The sequence below is a fragment of the Notamacropus eugenii genome, chromosome 7, assembly GCF_028372415.1.
Source record: "Notamacropus eugenii isolate mMacEug1 chromosome 7, mMacEug1.pri_v2, whole genome shotgun sequence".
NCBI lineage: Eukaryota > Metazoa > Chordata > Mammalia > Diprotodontia > Macropodidae > Notamacropus > Notamacropus eugenii.
This window is the reverse complement of record NC_092878.1, coordinates 148,166,566-148,187,442: the sequence shown is the minus strand read 5'-3', so window position 1 is coordinate 148,187,442 and position 20,877 is coordinate 148,166,566. Positions and strand designations below refer to the sequence as shown.

General features: G+C 40.0%; 1 protein-coding gene across 3 annotated transcripts in view; it reads left to right on the top strand.

The window, feature by feature from the left end:
• Positions 1–20,877, top strand: part of FRAS1 (Fraser extracellular matrix complex subunit 1) — a 469,972-nt gene that overhangs the window by 319,217 nt on the left and 129,878 nt on the right. For all 3 annotated transcript variants that reach the window (XM_072623600.1, XM_072623599.1, XM_072623598.1), the window contains 4 exons: positions 4,548–4,726; positions 8,012–8,128; positions 18,276–18,390; positions 18,929–19,066. In XM_072623600.1, the coding sequence (XP_072479701.1) occupies positions 4,548–4,726; positions 8,012–8,128; positions 18,276–18,390; positions 18,929–19,066 (549 nt within the window). The remainder of the gene's footprint in view (positions 1–4,547; positions 4,727–8,011; positions 8,129–18,275; positions 18,391–18,928; positions 19,067–20,877) is intronic.

The following is a 20,877-nucleotide window of genomic DNA, read 5'->3' as shown; positions in this document are numbered from 1 at the left end:
ATAATCCCAACTCTGAATAGTGTAAACTCCAGTACATGTGCCTAATTCACAGGATCCATTATTTGTACGAATTAAGACCTAACTGTATTTGTATAGGACTATTAGGAATGCAGCCAAAGTGCAGATTTTAGAAAATCTCCAAGAACCTCCTTGAACTTGGTTTATAATTGCTAATTTTCCGTTAACCAAAGCATTTCTTGATTAAGTTTTGAATCTTTCCCCATATAATAAGAAAACTTTTCAGATTCCTTATTCTAGAGCTTTTCCTTATTCTAGAACTTTTTTGTTTTCTGCCTTACCATCATGATTTTTGAATATTTTCTGCATGGAGAAGACAATGAATTTCTGTGGTATCCTAGTTGAAAAGACATGCCACAGCACAATGGTGTCATAAGCCCAAACTAATGAAAATACACTGGTACTTTTATCTTACTGTGAATTTATTAAAAAGGATGCATTAAAATATTGATTATCTTGGCAGATAATTAACCCATCCCACTCTATGATGTATATAATCGAATAAATTACTCATCACTTAATAGGCCTTTATGTATCCTGAATATCTGAGTCCCTAATAAATATTAATAAAGCCTTCATTACCATCTCTTAGCTGAAGGAGGTCATGGTCATTTTTACCCTTGATCATTAATCTCTTAATTTGTTACTTCCATTTCTTAATTTCCTAGTTTCCAGACAGCTAGGTGCACCAGAGCATAGTGTTGTGCTTGGAATTCTGAAGGCTTAAGTTTAAATCCTGCTGTAGACCTACTAGCAACATGACCCCGGGCAAGTCACTTAACCTGTTTGCCTCAGTTTCATCAACTGTAAAATGCACGTAATAATAGCACCTAGCATCTAGGATTGTTGTAAGGGTCAAATGAGATATCCCATGTAAAGCACTCTGCAGACTTAAAACTCTACAGAGTGCAGGTCCTGGAGTCAGGAAGGCTCATCTTCCTGAGTTCAAATCTGACCTCAGACACTTGCTACTCTTTGACTCTGGGAAAGTCACTCACCTTGTTTGCCTCAGTTTCCTCATCTGTAAAATGAGCTGGAGAAGGAAATGATAAACCATTACAGTATCTGCCAAGAAAACCCCAAATGGGGTCGCAAAGAGTCAGAGATGACTGAAAATGACTGAAAACAAAATCTATTTTCACTTTATGTCATTCTTTTCATATGATTAAAGCTCCTAGTAGTCATAATCAAATTATTAGAAAAATGGTGGAGGGAACTAGTAGGGTGAAAACTTTAACTCACTTAAGCTAATGAACTTGAATCAGTTAAATTGAATTCAGACAGGTTTGGGAAATTTGTGTGGTGATAATCATTTGTATCAACTACTACCTACTATTTCCTCTCATTTTGGAATGATTAAGTTTTACCTTGTTTAGAGAACTGAATTTGGACACACACACACACATGCTCACTCATGGTACACATGCATGACACATACATGTACATGAAAATAAAAATACATATATTTGTATATGTATGTATATATCCATATACTTTTTTAGGTACATACACATTTGTGTATTTTATATGTTAATGCGTATATTTATATGTATATATCTGTATAGGTATATACTGTTTATATAAATATATGTGTCTATATATACATGTACATATGTACATATAGGCACACGTGAATATATTCTTTGACTAGACCTATGATTTTATCAGTATGGAGAACCCCTAGTGAATATACTCGCTTTACTGATGAAGATTGGCACTTGATCTGACAGTTTTAGGTTTATGTGGGTGTCAGACTCCCACAGGCTACAAGCAGCCTGCAGAACTCCTGTGGAGACAGAATCAGATGAAATTCTAATTGGGAAATATTTAACAAAATAAGTAAAAATACCATACAACCCAGATAATGTTCATTTGAATTTTCTGAGTAATTTTTCCCTCTCCTCACCTCTCTACCTTTCTGTTTGAGTCTAGGGTATAGTGGTGGGAGGGGGTAGGTTAGGTAACTTGTCTACGGTCACACACCTAGTCTGTGTCTGAGATAAGGTTTGAACTCAGGTCTGTCTGACTCTGAGGCCTCATCTTTATCTCATCCTGTTTCTCAAAATATATTACTTGTTAAAAGTTTACAAATTGCATTCCTTAACACTTCACTGCGTCACTCCAATATTATTCCCTTTTACTACAAACGCCTTAGTTGAGGTGCATGTGGTGACTTCTTACCTAAACTATTGCTGTCTCCTTCTGATTGGTCTCCTACTCTCTAATTCCTCCTACACACTGCTAATATCCTTCATGATCAGGCTTGATCTGGTCACCCTGTGTCTGCTCAGGAATCTTGGAGAGTCTTACACTGCTTACTGAGTAAAACCATCCATAGTCTACCTCTAATTTCTCTCTCTCTGATTTCCTTCTCCTCCATTTTCTACATGTAAATATCTTATCTGTCTTCCAAGTCCTAACTCAAATTCCAAATTCTTTCGTGAAGGAGTCATAATTATGTACCCTAAAAAGGATGTAAATAGATAAGGACTGAAAAATGTTTCTTCAACTTTAATTTTTAACCCTTTTGAAGCAATCTTAACCTGTGCTCAGTGGAAGAGGCAAAGTGGATGAACATTCTGGTTTCTTCATTGACACAAGAAACATCTAATGTAAAAAAAAATGCTTTTTGGCTCTGGTTGTCAGCTATGACATAATTCTACTTAGCCAAGATGTGATCATATATCAAAGAATACACACTTCTTTATACATATGTGTATGCACACCCATGCACATGCACACACATCCACACCCCAAAATGCACACACACACACACACACATATTTAATAGACCATTTGATCTATTAAAAGAGACTTCTTTCATGTCTGTTGATACATTTGTATGAGAAGATAATTTATTAGTGGCATGTGTGCGTGTGTGTGTATCTATGTGTGTGTGTCTCCCTCCCTCTCTCTCCTCTCATCTCTCCCTCCCTCTCTCTCTCCCCTGACTTTTATAGAATACTCTAAGATTTGCCAAGAATTTTATATACTTTGTCTCTTTTAAGTTCCATAACATTTGAGTCACCCAGGGTTGTTGTGAGACAGGTACCATAGATATTTTTGTTATTGAGGCATTTCAGCCATGTCCTACTCTCTGTGACCCCATTTGGAGTTTTCTTAGCAGAGATACTGGAGTGATTGGCAATTCCCTTCTCTAGCTCATTTTTCAGATGAAGAAATTGAGGCAAACAGGGTGAAGTGACTCGCCCAGGGTCACACAGTTAAGTTAGTAAGTGTTTGAAGTTATTTGAACTCAGGTCCTCTTGACTCCAGTGCCCTGTCCACTGTACCACCTACCTGCCCATATTTTATGGATGGGGAAAATGAGTTGGAGGTGGGACTTGAATTCTGGTCTTTTTGACCGCAACTTTGGCACTGTGTAGCTGACCACACAGCTTCTTCTTACTTTTTACGGGACGCCATGATACCTTACTTATTATGTTAATTGTTTCCACTGAACCTATGGTAAGCACCATCTCTTTTAAAAGGATAGTGTGGAGAAAATTCAGCTCTGAAAATAGGATAAAATTGATTTTTTAAAAAAGAGACCAGTAGTTTCAGGTGGAGAATGAGTAATAAAAGTAAATGTTTTATTTAAAGGTACAAATATCCCATTTTCACTTCAAATAAAGTTCAAAGGAATTGAGTAGTAAGGAAGACTTTTAGAAATTACACCAAAAAAACCCCTGTAAATATTGGTGTGATCTGCAGGTTACAGAAAATCTATTATGTGACTTAAATTCTTTAAAAATAGATTTCCTTGAGTTTTTCTCCAATAAAATTTTGTGTAACTTTTTGTTTAACCTCTCTTTTTTGAGAGCTCAATTTTGGGGGGGGAATCCCTCCTCTTCCACCCCACAAATATATCTTCTGAGCTATTTTTATTTTTGTAAAGTTGATCAACTCGTAACACCACATTAATTTTCACAAATCTCCATATTCTTATTTGGGTGCTCATTAGAGATGAGAAAAAAAGACCTTCTACCTAGGAGAGTGGTAGTTTCTTTGCAACTTCTATGTAGTTTTAGAGAATTGTCTAGAATACAGAGGGATTGAGTGATTTGCCTAGGGCCAGATTCAGTATGTGGCACAGACTGGGCTTGATCCAAGGGCTTTCTGGCTCCAAGACCAGTCTTTTATCCACTTACCCCCTACCTCTCCCTCTTTCCTCTTTGGTTGTTTCTCTTGTGTGATTTTAGTGGACATAAGTCAGTTATTTCATGCTTTGGTTCTGTTTGCAGAGATGGTCAGACTTTTTTTTAGTCTTGTAAATGGAATCTATGGTTCTGTAATGATTGCTGTCTTTTTTGTACCTCATCCTGTCTAGACAGTCAGAAAAGAAAAATGAAGAGGGTACTCTCTCAGGGGAGGGAGTTCTTTGTATAGAACACGCCTGGAGTCTGCTGCATGGGCAGTGGAAGGAGAGAAACGCTGCCAGAACATTCTCCCAGTATATTTTAGAAAAGAGGTTATAAAGGGTTCACTTCTTGTCTACCACATGGTAATTATGCTCCATGCTCCTCCAGGGGAGGTGGTTCTTTTGATGAATATGCCAGAAGGCAGTCCAGTGGACGGGAGGCAGCACCTACCTGATGGAAGAATGGCAACGCCCACCAACACCTTCACCCAGCAAGATATCAACGAAGGCATTGTGTGGTACAAGCATTCAGGTCCCCAGGCACAAAGTGATTCCTTTAACTTTCAGGTACCCTTTGGCTCACTATCCTTGAAGTATAATGCTAATAACAACATGTGTGTATAGATAAATGATACATCAGAGTAACAAATATTAAAAAATGAATGGGTAATTTTATGTGGATGTCATAATGAAAGCAAACACTCTTACAAAATCTCTAAGATAGGTGGCTCCATCTGCCAATTTAAAATGTTTTTTTCAAGAGATTTTGATTTATAATTCTCTAAGTAACAATAGATCCTTGGGAGCAAATAATTCTTCCTTTGTTGTAGAGATGTTTGTAGGACAGATTTATTTCAAAATATTAAGAAAAATATGGGAAGTACTATCTCAAGCTAGAGTTGAAGCAGCTATGCATATCAAGGACCAGGGAAATTTTCTTTCTGGTGGCTCTATTTCCATGGCAATACACAAAACAAACCATTTCCTCCACCAAAACCTTCTGTCAATGTTTCTTTGTGGTATAGAGGAGACCTGAGGTTCTTGAAGACTGGGCTAGTAAAGTGTAAGATCTGGCAGAAAGATGTTAGTTACAGGTGCAGAGAGCACTAGATTCTTCAGATAATTCTGTGGGTATATCCTATCACTCAATAATTAACCAACTAATACTGTCCGAGATCTGAGTATGAAGTTACATGGGTGATCTTTCACACTGGGAAATGATGTACTTATTCAAGTGACCTAAAAAATGCTCATAGGCATTTTTGGACATGCTCTTCTTTGGAATTTCCTTCAAAGCTGGTATCATATTCTTAAAATTAGCCTTGCTAGGCAGCTAGTTAAAGCAGTGGAGACAGCGTTGGCTCTGGAGTCATGATCCAAGATCAGTCTGGCCTCACTCTTTCTAGCTTTGTGACCCTGGGAAAATCAATCTCTGTTTGCTTCAGTTTCCCCATGTATAAAATGGGGGTGATAATAATAGCATCTCCTCCTCGGGGTTATTGTGAGGATCAAGTGAGATAATATTTGTAAAATGCTTAGTAGAGTGCCTGGCACATAGTAGGTGCTTAAGAAATGTTTCTTCCCCACCCCGTTCCCCACTGGTAGCAAGTCATTTGTCTTTTGTGGTTAGATACAAACTTGTATTTGAGAGGACTTTGTCTAAGATCAAATTAGCTTTAGGTCCTAACAAAATACAAGAGATGGATTTGTCTTTTTGTGTGACTCAGACCTTGGTTCTATACACCCTCCCCGAGGAGGAGTTACAGAAATGCATCATGTAAGGGCAGTGTTGCTAGAGGAAGTGTTGAGCCTCCCATGGGGTTTCTCTGAAGGAGACAGAGCTCATTGAAACATGAATTTGGTGAATGTTGTTGTAAAGACTGGTATCAGACCCTGTATTTTTAATTTTTTGCTAGAAAGAGGGTTTTTTATTAACATTATTTTAACAAATTAAAAAGCAAATGCAGCAATGTAACAAGCCTCCTTCGAATGCTCTTTATACAGAATTAGGTACTACCATTTGGGGTCACCTTTAGGTACAATTAGAATAAATTGCCATCCAAATCCTGAGTCAAACTTTGTATTTTTTAATCTAATCCACATTCCCTAAAATAGTCTGTACAAATGTGGGCTCATGTAAGTGGCCAGTCATTTTCCATTCACTACTTTGGTGGTATGAAATAGATCGAAAATGAGATAAATGTTGAGCTTTTATTTATTCCTGCCCTTCTCTTTCACCTTTTTGTTTGTTTTATATACTAAATGAGATGAACTGAGTTCGGCAAATTTAATTCTGTTTTCATCCTGAAATGCTGTCATGAGCTATCAATACATCTCATCTGTTAGTTCATATGTTAAGACTTGGAATTTCTATAATATGTGCCCCATGAAAGACATTGAGTTACTTGGAGAAACCAGCCTGTTCAGGCACAAGTAAGCCATGGTATCTAGGGGATACAGAACTGGCAAGACCTGGGTCTGAATCCTGCCTCTGATATTGTATTTTGTGGGTAGAGGAAAGGGGAGCAAAAATGGTAAGGAAAAACAAATACTCTCATTTCCCCTGAAGTGGTTGTCTTGGGACAGTCTTGGGAGCGGCAACCCCTCCCCCACCAAGTCACCATCACGTACACCATCAGACTCAACCAATGCATTACTTCAATTTTGCTCATTTCCTTCCTTCCTTCCTTCCTTCCTTCCTTCCTTCCTTCCTTCCTTCCTTCCTTCCTTCCTTCCTTCCTTCCTTCCTTCCTTCCTATAGTTTGTTTTTTTTTTGCCCAGGGGAAAGAGAAGGGATACATTTGGCAAGAAAGGTGATATTAAAACAAAAGACATCATTAAAAATGAAAAAAATAACAATAACAAAACAGTCTGATGCCCTGGAGAGCAAAGGGGGAAACACTGAAGAAACACAAGAAATCTAGGAATCCCACAAACGTAATTGTGTATTTCACATGCCAGAAAAGGACGATCCATTTTGTGCCTAGTTGCCCTATGTGACCTTGCCTTGTGGCTGACCATCCTGGTGTGTGCGTTTGTGTGTGTGAGTGTGCACACGCATGAATTTCTTCTGTTTCTGTGCTAGCTGTCATGGGGAAATGAGGGGACCAAGAAAACCATTGCCTAAGTCAGTAACTACACCGAAGTCAGAGATGGAAGATATTGTGTATCCATCGACCCAGAGGGCATTTTTAAAATCTCTTACCAATGATGGTACCAAGGCAAAAATGAAACAGTCCCTGCTCTTAATGAGCTTACATCTGATTGATGATCACATGCACACACATAAATATGTGCAAAATACAATGTAATATTTGGGGAATCTAGCAGCTATGGGAATCAGGAAGAGCTTTGTACAGTCATTGAAGCTGGAGCTAGGCTTTGGTGGAGGGATTCTATGTAGGCAGGGGAGAGGGGAGGAATGACATTTAGTATGAAGCCACAGTGTGCAAGAAAGGAAAGGATAATGGGCAATAAATATTAATAACCTACTATGAGCCAGAGTCCAAAGTGCTAAGTGTTTTCCAAATATTATCTCATTTTATCCTCAACAACTCTGGGAGGTTTTACAGTTGTGGAAATTGAGGCAGGAAGACTTTAAGTGACTTGCCCAGGATCACACAGCTAGTAAGTGTCTGAGCCTGAATTTGAACTCAAGATCTCCTGACTCCAGGTCTACTGCTTAATCCACTACACCACCAGCTGCCTCAAAACTCTACCCACTGTGTTACCTAGCTGGCTCAGGTGTGTGAAGTATTATAACAAGAAAGCCAGGTTGGTCTTGAATGTATCTCAGAGTATGTCCCATATAAATACAGATTAGGGTTTAACCTCTCTGTCCTACCATTGTAGGTGTCCAGTATGACTGCCCCCCAGGCACATCTGGAAAACCAAGTATTCAACATTGCCATCTTGCCAAAGACTCCTGAATCACCAAAGCTTTTCCTGGGAGCCAATCTGCATATGACTGTGAGTTTGGTCTGCCATTCCTTTAGACAGGAAGAAACAATGCCTTGGGAATGAAAATGTGCCTTTCTTCACAACAATCTCATTCAGCATCTCTCTCACTAATGGTATCCACACAATTTCCATTGATTGCAGAGAGAATCATGGAATCCCAGAGCCCTGAAGTCGTTATGTTGAATGTGATGGTTATCCAGCCTCTTACTGAATACTCTTATGAGGGGGGACCCATTAACTCACAAGACATCCCACTCTATTTTTAGGACACATTCCCTTACGTCAAGCCTAAATAAATCTGCCTCTCTAAAACATTTTCCCATTGCTCCCGGTTCTGTCTGTCCTCTGGAGCATTTAATCCCTTTGTGTGACTGTTAAGCTCCGGAATGTCTTCTCTTTTGCATATTTAGACTGCAGTGCTCTTCTTAAATGTCGGATTTTATATTTGTGCCTATAAAATGCCTGGAGGTTTTAGTTTTGGCTCATTGTTTCAGCCTGTTGAGATACCTTGGAATCCTGATTTTATCAAATTATTTTGTTTTCTGGGTTTGCATCAGTTTCAGTTTGATAAGCCGGTCTTTCTCCAAGCTACTGATACCACCCAAAATAGTGAAGAGACTTGGACAGAGTGCTTGCTTTGCTCTCCATAAAGCACTCACTGTGTGTGCATATATGTGTATGTATACAGACATATTTTTGTGTGCTTGTATTTATGCATATATACACATATTATATATATGTACATCTATGTGTGTATACATATATATGTAGTATTATTTAGAGACCTCCCTACATGTTGATATTAATAAACACTCTTTGGGTAAGGTGTTTTTGACCAGCTATAAATCCACATCTGTTGCCATTCATCTCACATCTCTCTCTCTTGTCCACAAGAATATTATGACTTTGCCTTACTGGAATCATAATATGGTATAATTCACAGCTGCTGTCTAAGGGCATAGCCGAGAACAGAGGCATCAGGAAATGAACATAATACTCCAATATTTTAGGTATTGTCTTCTCAGCATGGGATAGCACAAGGCTGCCGCTTGCCTTTGGTACCTCCTGCTGACATCAGGCAGGAAAGAAGGAGATTGATGGAGAACACACATGCACACACACACGTACGCACACACACACACACACACACACATTCAGGTCTGATTGGTGTGGAGAGCAAGAGAGCCAGAGAGATGGAGACTGAATAAGGAGGGGAAAAATAAGAGGAAAAGACTAGCTTAAGCCTATTCTGGGTGGAATCGCTCAGAAAAGTCACTGTGCTGCCTGTGTTTGTCATGAAGAGGATGTGGGAAAATAGCACATTGATGTGTTGTTTATGGAGCTGTGAATGAGTCCAAAGAGTTTAGAATTGTGCATGAAAAGTTACTGAAGAGTATGTCCCTGGACTCAACTCTATGGCTGCCATACCTGTATCCCAAAGAGATCAGAGAATGTGGAAAAGGGCCTCTATGTATAAAAATATTTATAGCAGCTCTTTATGCAGTGGGATGCTCATCCATTGGGGAATGGATGAACAAATTATAGTATCTGGAGGTGATGGCATGGTATTATGCTGTAGAAAATAAGGAAAAAGGATCATTTCCGTGAGGCATAGAAGGTCTTCTGAATTGATGCAGAAGGAAGTGCGTAGAACCACTATAATATCAGTATTATAAAAATGAATCATTTTGAAAGACTTAAAACTTATGTACTCTGATCATCTAAATGAAAACCATTGTGCTACATAGAGAAAAATGAATACAGAAAAGTCAGAGAAACCTTGGAAGTTGCTTCAGTAAGAGCAGGAGAAGATCTGGCTGGATTGCTTTGGGGAAATTGTAAAGCTTCTCTAATGACTCCAAGCTTTTCATGAAAGCAAGCCTCATCAGTTCAACACTAATATTTTACCAGGGTTGTTATATGATGAGACATGGAATACAGTTGAATGCAGAAAAATTTTTAAAATTAAATATAATTAAAATTTAAAATGAGCATCCTAGGAAAATGGAGAGCCACAGGTAATAAGTGTCTGAAACCAGATTTGAAATTGGGTCTTCTTGACTCCAGACCTGGGGATCTATCCACTATGCCATCTACATACCTTATTAGAAGACCTCATAAATAAATAAACCAGCAGCACAAGAACCATAATTTCAAAGAAATCAGCACTAAAAGGCAACTGAATATGGATTCATTAGAGTAACTCATCTTGGTCCTGGAGAATAAATGATAAAACACATTTCTCTTTTTTCTCTGGAGAGGCAGGGACCTGTGGGATGTATGGGTATGGAGGATGGCATCTAGAATCATGCACATGCCACCAGGTATGACTTTCTTGGCAGCTGGTTTTGTTAAACCCTTTTTCTTATAAGGGAGAGTTCACTGTTGATGGTGGTTTGGGGAGATCAAGGATGTAGGGAGCATTTTGAAATAGGACAATAGTGTAAAATTAAAAAAAAAAAGAAATGTAAACTTAGCCTTCAGTTCCTCTTCCCTGCCTCTCAGGGCTGGAAGAATCAGGCCAGAGCTGAGACATCTCGCTTCTAAAGTAGTCTGTTGTTCTAAATAAGAAGGAAGAACCCATAATGGTCTTTGACTCTTGGGTACCATGAGGTCATGACACTGCATCCTTTATCACTAACAGCTTGAGGTCTAGCACTTTGGGGAGGTCCTCCCCCCGGATTGAAGGCTACCTAGTCTCTAGCCATTCCTCAGCTCTTGCCCCCTGAACATTCCATGACAGGTAGGATCATGTCATTATTTCTCAGAGCACAATGGATGGATGAGATCAGAAAAGTGCTGGCTGTCTTTGAAGAGAAAGCCTTCCTTCTGTTCTGATCTGATCCTCCTCCCCTGGAATATTATTACCTTTTCCTCTTTGGCAGATGCTGACTCTGGTTAAGCCCCGGAGTGCATGGAGCTCTCCTTAATGACCATGCTGTGTCACTAAGCCGGATGCTTTCCAACAGGATGCCCTGTTTAGCTGGTGCCCCCATATTTGTACATAACTGAATTTTAAGGTTGCAGACTTGAACCACAACAAAGAGAACCACCCCCATTTCAGAAATGATGGGTTTTGTACGAGACAGAGACAAAAAGGGAAAAAGTAGAGTTTTTAATGAATAGGTGGTGTTGACATTCACACTGTAAATAATAATATAAAGAAATCGTAATTCATTAGGACCGTAAAATCCATAATTTATCATTCTGACTAGAGGAACGTGGGTTAATTTTTTTTGGAAACTACTCATACGCATATCCATATATGTATGTGTATATACACACACACACACACACACACACACACACACACACACACATATAGACTCATACATACATATAGGCTTTCCTACTCCTGGGAAAGATTTTAGGGCAGGGGTGGGGAACCTGTGGCCTTCAAAGTTCTCAAATGCGACCTTTTGACTGAGTCCAAATTTTACAGAACAAATCCTTTTATTAAGGGGATTTGTTCAGTGAAGTTTGGATTCAATCTAAGGACTGCTCTTAAGGACCTAGAGGGCCACATGTGGCCTCAAGGCCACAGGTTCCCTGCCCCTTCTTTAGGGTATAGCGAAGAGAATGGGAGACCAAAAATCAAGAGAATTTGGGCCTAAATCCTGCTTAATCATACGAGTGACTAACGGCATGTCACTAAATCTGAGTTTCAGTTCCCTCATCTGTAAAATGGGGATAATAAAATAAGCACCTACCTCACGAGATTGTGGTGAGTTAATGGTCATAAGGCCAGTCAGTCAGCAAACATTTATTAAATGCCTACTGTGTGTCAGTGTAGCGAGAATAAGTTTTGTTATCTTAATAAGATAGTTGGAATAATTAACTCCATGTTGTTTTATGCCTCCATTATGTGATTGAGCTGTTTTGAGACGTTTGTCTATAAGTTTTTTTTAATACTAAGATGAGCAGTTGTGTGGTATTGTAATGGCAATAAACATAGCTAACCTTAAACAACTGATAAATGTATGTGGATCCTCTAATAAGAGAGACCATCAATGGAAAAATATTATAAACAACTTTATTAGTAGTCTACCAATCAAATTATGTGGTAAATAATTTAAGAACATTCATAGCTAAAAATATGTTTTAAAAATTTCCCCTGGAGGCCTCAACCATCAGCATGATCCTATGGCACAATCAAGATTGTTTAGGATAAGAGTAGGTCTGGCTCTTACATGATCCACACTTGAGATTTAGGCAGTCTATGGTCATTGGAGGGAGGCACTGTCTGATGAAGATTTGCTAGATAGCCACCTTGGAGGAAAGCTTCTTCAGGAAAATGTAAGCAGCAAAATAATAGTGGCATGAGAGATAGGATGGTGTTCTGGAGAGGTCATTGGACTTGGGAGTCAGGAAAGCATGGGTTCAAATCGCACGTTGGCCAGCTACATGACCTTGGCCAAGCTACCTAACCTCAGTTTCCTATTTCACATGATGAACCGAATTGGGTCCAGTGGTCTCTAAGGTCCTTCTGAGTATCTTGTCTTTATCCACGTGGCACTGATTTCTTCTGCTGGGTCTCTACATTTTTCAAGCTTTCCATTCTCCATAGTTGGGAGATTATTGAGCACTCAGTATGGCAATATTTATGTTTTTACACTGTTCTTAAATTTGTAAGGATCAATTTTATGTCCAGGTAATTGTGAGCAACAATTCTGTCAGTATCGACGATCTGATTCAATGCAGTTTATCTGCTGAATTCTCAAGAGGATTTTTAGAATTTGTAATTGTGGCGCAGGGAGGTATCCTTTGTTAGTTGGTCAAAAGTAGCAAGCTTTCATTATGTTTTGAGGCAGACTTAGGTTCAGAATACCGAGATCCAATTCAAGGAAACACGGAGCCCACAACACGACAGAAAAGCAAGCTGGTTTTATTGAAACCTACTCATATCAACAAGGGCAGTAAGAGAGAATGGCCCATACAGGCCAAGTCTGCAAGACCCCTGAGGGAAATTGGACACACACCTTGGTCCCTGGAGGGAATGGGGTATTCCAACCCAAGTAACTTCTAAGGGGGTTTCATAGAGTTCTTACCTGGCTTGGGGGATAGAAGCCAGGAGCTTAGAACTTAGAACTTGGGCTGATTCATGCCAGTGGAGGGCAGGACTTTCAGGTAATTGTTGACATGTTGATACTCACATTTCTTACTCTCCAGAAAAGGGGCTTTGGGCTGTTACAACTGTTCTTAGTCCAACATGGTGGCTCAGAGTTTTTTAAAACTTTCCTGGGGCTTCTGCATTTAGCAGGTGGGGAGACTACTACTACTACAGTATGTAATTGTAGCCCCCATTATGTCTTTCTGGACACTGGAGAGTTAAATATCTGCAACTTGCCTTGACAGGTAGCGCATTTTCCACCAAGTCATTGCATAATCTGTAAAGATTAAGATGTCTTGGTTCTTTGGGCACAGCCTTTCTATAATTTCTGGTGCCAGTGATATGATGCTGACTCATTATTATAAACCCTTTTATTTCTATAAACAAATCTACACAACTCAGTAATTTGACTGATGCTGGTTTATCCAGTTGTTGTTTTCTCAGTTCTTGTGACTGCTACCCATAAAGCCCCTTTGGATTCTGCCCTTGGACCCTGGCTATTTCCTAGGGTCCCCACAGAGATAAACAACTTTTGGTAACACTCAACAAATTTAATGCCAGATCTTGATCTTTCTGCAACACAACCCTGTTGATCACTTTCTCTTTCTGGATGCTCTGTCTTCTTTTTTTCATGATATCTCTCTCTCTCTCTCTTTCTCCCCCTCCCTCCCTCCCCCTCCTTCTCCCTCTCTCCCCTTCTTTCCCTCTCCCCCAGTCTCTCTGTCTGTCTCTCCCTTCCCCATTCCCTCTATCTCTCTTCCTCTCTCACTCACCTGTCTCTCTCTGTCTCTCTCACCCACCTATCTCTCTTTGTCTCTATGTGTCTCTCTCCCCCCTCCATCTCATCTCCTTCTTTCTCTTCCTCCCCTCTCCTTTTCTTTTCCCTTCTCTTCTATTCCTTCCTCTCCCCTTTTCCCTCCTTCTCTCTGCACCTTCTTAGTCTTCTTCTCTGGATCTTTATCCACATCATACATGACCACAAGTGATGGGTATACCCTAAGGCTTTCCCCTGGGCTCTCCTCTCTTTTCTCTCTATAACCTCTCACCTGGTGATCTTTCCAGCTTCCATGGGCTCAATTAGAACCTCTGCAGATGATTTCAAGTTCTCTGTAGCCAGCCCTAGCTTCCTATTGAATTCCTGTCCCATACTACAGACTGCTTAGTAAACATTTTGAACTATAGGTCCCAGAGGCTTCTCACATATTCTCAAAAGAGAACTCATGATCTTCTGAAACTCACCTCCCTTCCAAATTCCCCTATCACTGCAGTTGCTGGCACCTGCCTCCTTCTACCTGCCCAGGCCTGCTACCTTGTATCATTCCTCACTTATCACTCTCACAGAATTTTACAAGTAAGGAATCTTACTAACAAGTTTTCTATGTATATACTATACACACACATATATTTATGTATATGATATGTGCAAAAATGGGACAGCTAGGTGGTGCAGTGGATAGAGCACCAGTGCAGGAGTCAGGAGGACCTGAGTTCAAATCTCACCTCAGACACTTGACACTCACTAGCTGTGTGACCTTGGGCAAGTCACTTAACTCCAATTGCCTCATCCTGGGTCATCTCCAGTCATCCTGATGAATATCTGGTCACTGGATTCAGATGGCTCTGGAGGAGAAGTGAGGCTGGTGATGTGCACAGCCCTCCCCCACTCAAAACAAAGTCAAGTGCAAGTCATGTCATCGTTTCTCTGATGGCGTGATCTTCTTCGGCAACAAAGGACGAACACACATGTGCAAATGTAACCGGAGTGGTTACAAAACGCATTAATCTAATGTGGATGAAAATGAATGAAAAACATTTATCAAGAAATTAATATGTGTCAGGTACTGGGTTAAACTTCTGAATCACTCTTGAGACAAGTACAACTATAACAAATATGTTTTTATACTTAATAATATGCAAATTATATATATTTAGAATATTATTCCACAAATGATTCAAAAATTAATATCAAGTATACATTTTAACTGAAAAACTGAAAGATGATCATTTAAGGTAAAATAAACCTCACACAGTCATGCACTTGGATTTATCTACTTGGACTTGACTGCTTATCTCTGTGCCTCATCTGTCCAGAGTCCTAGGAAATCACTTTAAAGGCCTGTCAAGTATTAGGAAAGGTAACTCATTTCTGTGGCTCCTACTCTCTTTTAAATTCCAAATCAGACTGTTTGCTGTCATTTGGTAAGTACTGTGCTATATGTGTATGCATACGTAGGCTCCGTATCCCTGGGAACAAATCATTTGTTTGGATTTGGTCAAAGGGCCACACTTGAGGACCTAGAGGGCCACATGTGGCCTTGAGTCCCTTCCTGGACTCTCCTAAGGTCACTTGGGTTTTTACTTGAGCGCATTTCAGCTTTTTAGTTTTCTGGCACAAGGAGTGTGCTGCTGAAACTGCTGGGGTAGGGGCTTCGTTGGACTTCATATGGCCACTTCCAGCTATGCACAGGCATTTTAAAATTTGTTTTTGTTACTTGACTGCTTTCAAGATGAGGAACTTCCTCCTGTTTACTTTGTTGATTTTCCTAGCTCACTGCATTCCAACAACCTGAAATATGACCCTTGACTAAAGGGAATTTGTCCTAACCTGCATGAGATGTTTCTTCCAGGGACAAGTGTGCCTTGGGGCAGTTCCGAAGCAGCTGGAGCATTCATTCCACCTTCTCTAATAGACTGTAGTCCCTTCTCCTTCAGTATGACTGAGCCCAGCTTAATCCTTCTCACAATGGGCAAATTCCTTCTAAATGAAGCTAGGCTTTAAAATGGAGAGGGGGATCTGTCTTGTTCTCAGATATGGTGGGATTAGTAAAGTTTGGAATGGTCTCCCCTTCCTCCACCTCAGGGCAGTTTGAGTAGCTGAGGAGAGAACTCATGGGTGGACTGCTTTTATTTATTTTTCTCTGCTAATTCGCACCCCCCACCTCCCTAACCCCACTGGTATTTCCTCTACCAAGGATAAAACTGACCACAGGAACTTAACATTTCATGAAGTGGTGGGTGGGGAGATGAAGAAAAGGGAGGGCTGAGCTGCAGAGGGTGAAGAAACTGTGTTTGGTGAATACCACAGCTAGCTAAGAAAGAGAGGATTGGAACCTGCCTTCCTCAGTGCCTAATTTAAGAACTTGAATCCTTCCTTTTTCCCAAGTAGTATTCATTAAAGGGTTAATAGATTGTGCGTAGGTCCAGGTGGCCTGGGGAGCTGAGATTGTTGGACAGGGATGACAATTTTTAGCTCCTTTTAAATTTAAAAATCTACGGAAGGGTGGGAAGAGGTTGGAGAGGATAAGGAACTTTAGCTATTGTAAGTATTTTGTTTTTTTAAATCCGATTTACAAAAGAATCCCTGAAGTGTGGAAGTGCAGTTAATAGTGAGCCTGATTTTGTAGTTAGGGGCAGTTTGCCTGGTTTTCACAGTAGAACCACAAGTAATTAAATTTCCAAATAGAAAAGCTAGAGGGGAGAGGGGAGTGGAGCAGTGATAGAGAGAAAGGAAGGAAGGAAGGAAGGGAGGGAGGGAGGGAGGGAATGAACAAGTTAGTGAAACATGAAAAAATACGCAAAAGAGTAATAATTATAGTGATGTTGATAATAGCCAACATTTTTAAAGTGTCTGTTACGTGCCAAGCGTTGTGCTAAGTGCTTTATAAATATTATTGTATTTGATCCTCACCAACTCTGTGAGGTGGCTCCTGTTATTGCCCCTCTGTTTTACAATTGAGGAAACTGAGGCAAACAGGTTAAGTTACTTGGCAGGAAGATACTGAGGCCAGATATGAACTACAGTCTTCCAGACTGGCCCACTGTTCTATTCATTGCTATCCACCTGTGCTTCTGGAACATCAACAAACAGACCAGTGTTAGTACTACTGTATTAAACTTAGTTTATCTGTTAATCTTTATATAATAACTAGACAATCTCTATGTACTAAATTTCACATACAACCCTCTTTTTCTCTTCTTTTTTCTATGGACATATTCATTGATATTTGCCATGTCTGTATTTTTGAAAAAGAAAGGACACTGGGAGAGAGTGAGCCCTCCAGCATCTCAGTCCTCATAGATCAGGGTTCTCAGGAGCTATCAAAACCTCATTAATAATAACTGAGTTGTCACCATCCACTGCTAAGTCTTATTTACACACTCCTTAGCAGTCTGAACCTTATGGAGGTAATAACTGATCCAAAATACGCCTCCCTGGAGTGGGCACCAGCAGAAATCCAAAGGAGAAAGAGGAGACACCACAGAGAGAAATAGAATTGTGGCTGTTCATTTATACCTCTATTAACTGGAATCCATCAACGATTTGTGGCCAAAAAGTACAATAAAAGCCATCGCTGAGGAAATAGATGTCTTGAAAAAGATGTGGGCCAGCCATGAAGTGAGGATGAAAGTTAAATATTAGTACCCTTGAGATTTTAACAGAATCAGAGCAAGAACAAAAACATTGGTCAACTCCTCGGAGGATAATTTCTGGGAAGACATAGACCCGAATCATATAAAATGAGGAGAGGATGCAATTTGCATGAAGGGAGGGAGAGTACATATACTATTAAAAGGCAAAGGATCATCAAAATATCAAGTCAACGGGTAAGCAAATAAATCATAGTTAATTAGGCTTAAAATTAAAAATTAGGCTAAATGCCTTCATTGTAGCATAGGAGACAATCATTCTACAGCTGTTCCTTAAACTACCTACTATGTGCCAGGAAGTGACAAGAAATAGTCCAGGTTGAGGGGTGTGATGGATAGCGCACTGGACTTGGAGTCAGGAAGACTTGTGTTCAAATCCAGACTCAGAAACTTACTATCTGTGTGACCCTGAGCAAGTCACTTAACCTCTATTTGTCTCAGTTTCCTCATCTGTAAAATCAGGGTAACAACAGCACTTACTCCCCAGGGTTGTTGTGAGGATTAAAGTAAATAATGTTACAAAAATGACATCATAGTACACATTATATAAACATTTATTCCTTTCTCTTGTTCCTTGTTTTTATTGAAGTCCCTGTTCACTTTTCTCTTGTGTTTTAGGTTCAGGAGGATCGTCTGAGTGTGATACAACCCCACCACCTTTCTTTCATCAACTCCAGGAGTCCAAGTGGAAAGATTGTGTACAATATCACTGTGCCTTTGCGTCCAAATCAAGGCAAGTGTTGCAGCGAATGGGCCTGGTCCAGAAAGTCCTGTAAGGTCCAGATGCTACTCAGTTTTTATGTAGCCTCTCTCAAAAGCTCCATTGTATCATCTGAAGCGTTACCTTGTATATAGACAGAAACTCATGTCTGCTTCTCTTGTTCTCCTTTCTGCTTAAAGAGTGGATAGCTGCCCCTTTGTAAAGAGAAGAGGGCTGACAGGGGAGTGAGTGATTGTGGGCCCAGCTTCTATGATAAGGCTCTGCTTGGGAAGATTCACTGGTCTGGAGCGGATCTCCTTTCCGCTGCTTGTGTTCAGTTTCCTGGGCAGGACTCTGCCTGGGCAGGGTTTCAGATCTGCCCTCTCCTAGTGAAAAGTCTGATGGAGATAGTCAGACTTGGCCACATGCTCTTCTCTGTGATCCTAGGTACGTCACCATGGAATTGTCCTTGTCAGAGAAGGCTCCAAGCCAATCATGAGGTGGTGGTAGGCTTCCCATCAAGGGACAGAATTGGTGGTGGCATCACAATACTTTGTATACTTTCTTTCAGGTATCATCGAGCACAAAGACAGGCCTCACTTTCCCATTCAGTATTTCACGCAGGCAGATGTTAACCAAGGAAAAATCATGTACCGGCCTCCTGCTGCAGCACCTCATCTCCAAGAGATCATGGCCTTCTCCTTTGCTGGTAACATACTTATCCTTCTCCCCAGTAGAAAACAAATACCTCACTGTTCTTGCCAATGACAAGCTTATACTGACCTTTCTCTTAGCCTCTTCTGTGCAGTTTTTAAAGTTTTCTTACAGATGTTCTAACAAATAAACCTTGAAGCCTACAGATAGGTAGATAGATGACACAACGGATAAAGCACTCTGCTAGTCACAAAGACCTGGATTCAAGTCCAGCTTTAGACACTGACTAGCTGTGTGACCCTGGGCAAGTCACAACCTCTGTCTGCCACAATGTCCTCAGCTGTAAAATGGGCACAACAATACCAGCTACTTTTCTGGGTTGTTGTGAGGATCAAATCAGATATATTTGTTCATCATGTCCCCTCCTCAATTATTTATTGATTTTTAGCTTTCAGCATTCACTTTTATAAGATTTTGAATTCTAAAATTTTTCCCCCTCCTACCTCCCAAAGATGGTATGCAATCTGATATAGGTTATACATGTACAATCATATTAATATATTATATTAATATAATAATACAGTCACATTCCCACATTCGTCATATTGTGAAAGAAGAATCAGAACCAAAGGGAAAAACCACGAAAAAGAAAAAAAGGGAAAATTTTTTGCTTCAATCAGCATTCAGACTACATAGTTCTTTCTCTGGATGTGGATACTGTTTTCTATTATGAATCTTTTGGGATTATCTTAGGTTGTTGCATTGCTGAGAAGAGCTAAGTCTATCAAAGTTGGTCATGAACTAATATTTGTAAACCACTTAGCACAGTGACTGGCATGTAGTAAGTAGGTGCTCCTCTTTCCTTCCCCCTTACACCTTGTTTGCAAAAGATGTTGTCCTGGTATGAGTGAGAATTTCATGTAAGATCTGAAGACAGGAAGAAAAAAAAGGAAAAAGTTTCAGTCAATTTGTTTCTCCTGTTTGTCTTTTATCCCAGAGTGGAGTTTGCCATTAAAACCAATGTGCATACCTTCACGTAAGCCCAGAGGACTTGGATTCTTAGTTGAATTCCCCCTGAGGCCTGGTACCTTTCTCTCCTCCCCTTGGTCTCATAAGTAGAGCTGCTGGCTAAAAGGTAGCACTTGTGAGTTCTCACTCATGTTTAGTTCTGTGATTTGGATCAAATATGAAACCTTCCAATCCTGTTTCCTTGTAGTCTATAAAATGTAAAGAGTTTCTCCTTCAGTTGTGCAGAGAAACAGTGAGCATTTGAGGATAGCTGGTTATCTGACTCTGGGTAACTCACTTAGCTTCTCATCATCCCAGACACTGAACCTCCAAGACTATATGTTCTGCAGGAAGGATTAAGCTGTAGTGTTTGATACTTGGAGTTTCCTCAGTAAGAATCCTTTACATAAGTGAAATCACAGGTACAACCAGCCTGATCATTATAATTACCATCAGAAACTTCATTCCTAAGCCTGAATTAGATAAAAGAAGGGAAGAAATTTAGGTGTTCTTTAAATTTCAAGAGGGAAAGGCAGAAGAACCAGAAATTATTGAAAAAATCTACTTTCAATACACATTCCAGAAGAGCTGCCTGGTTAAAATGACACCAGTGTCTTGAGTACTTTTGAAAAGGAGATGGTCCTACTTAGAATTGAGTTTTGAAGAGTCTTTTTAGAGTTTGACGGCCTGAATCTACCTTTGTGACTGCGTTTGGGATTTTCTAGGCAAAGACACTAGAGTGGTTTGCCATTTCCTCCTTCAGCTCATTGTACAGATGAGGAAACTGAGACAAATAAGGTTAAGTGATTGCCCAGGGTCTCACAGCTAGAAAATGTCTGTGACCTAATTTGTACTCAG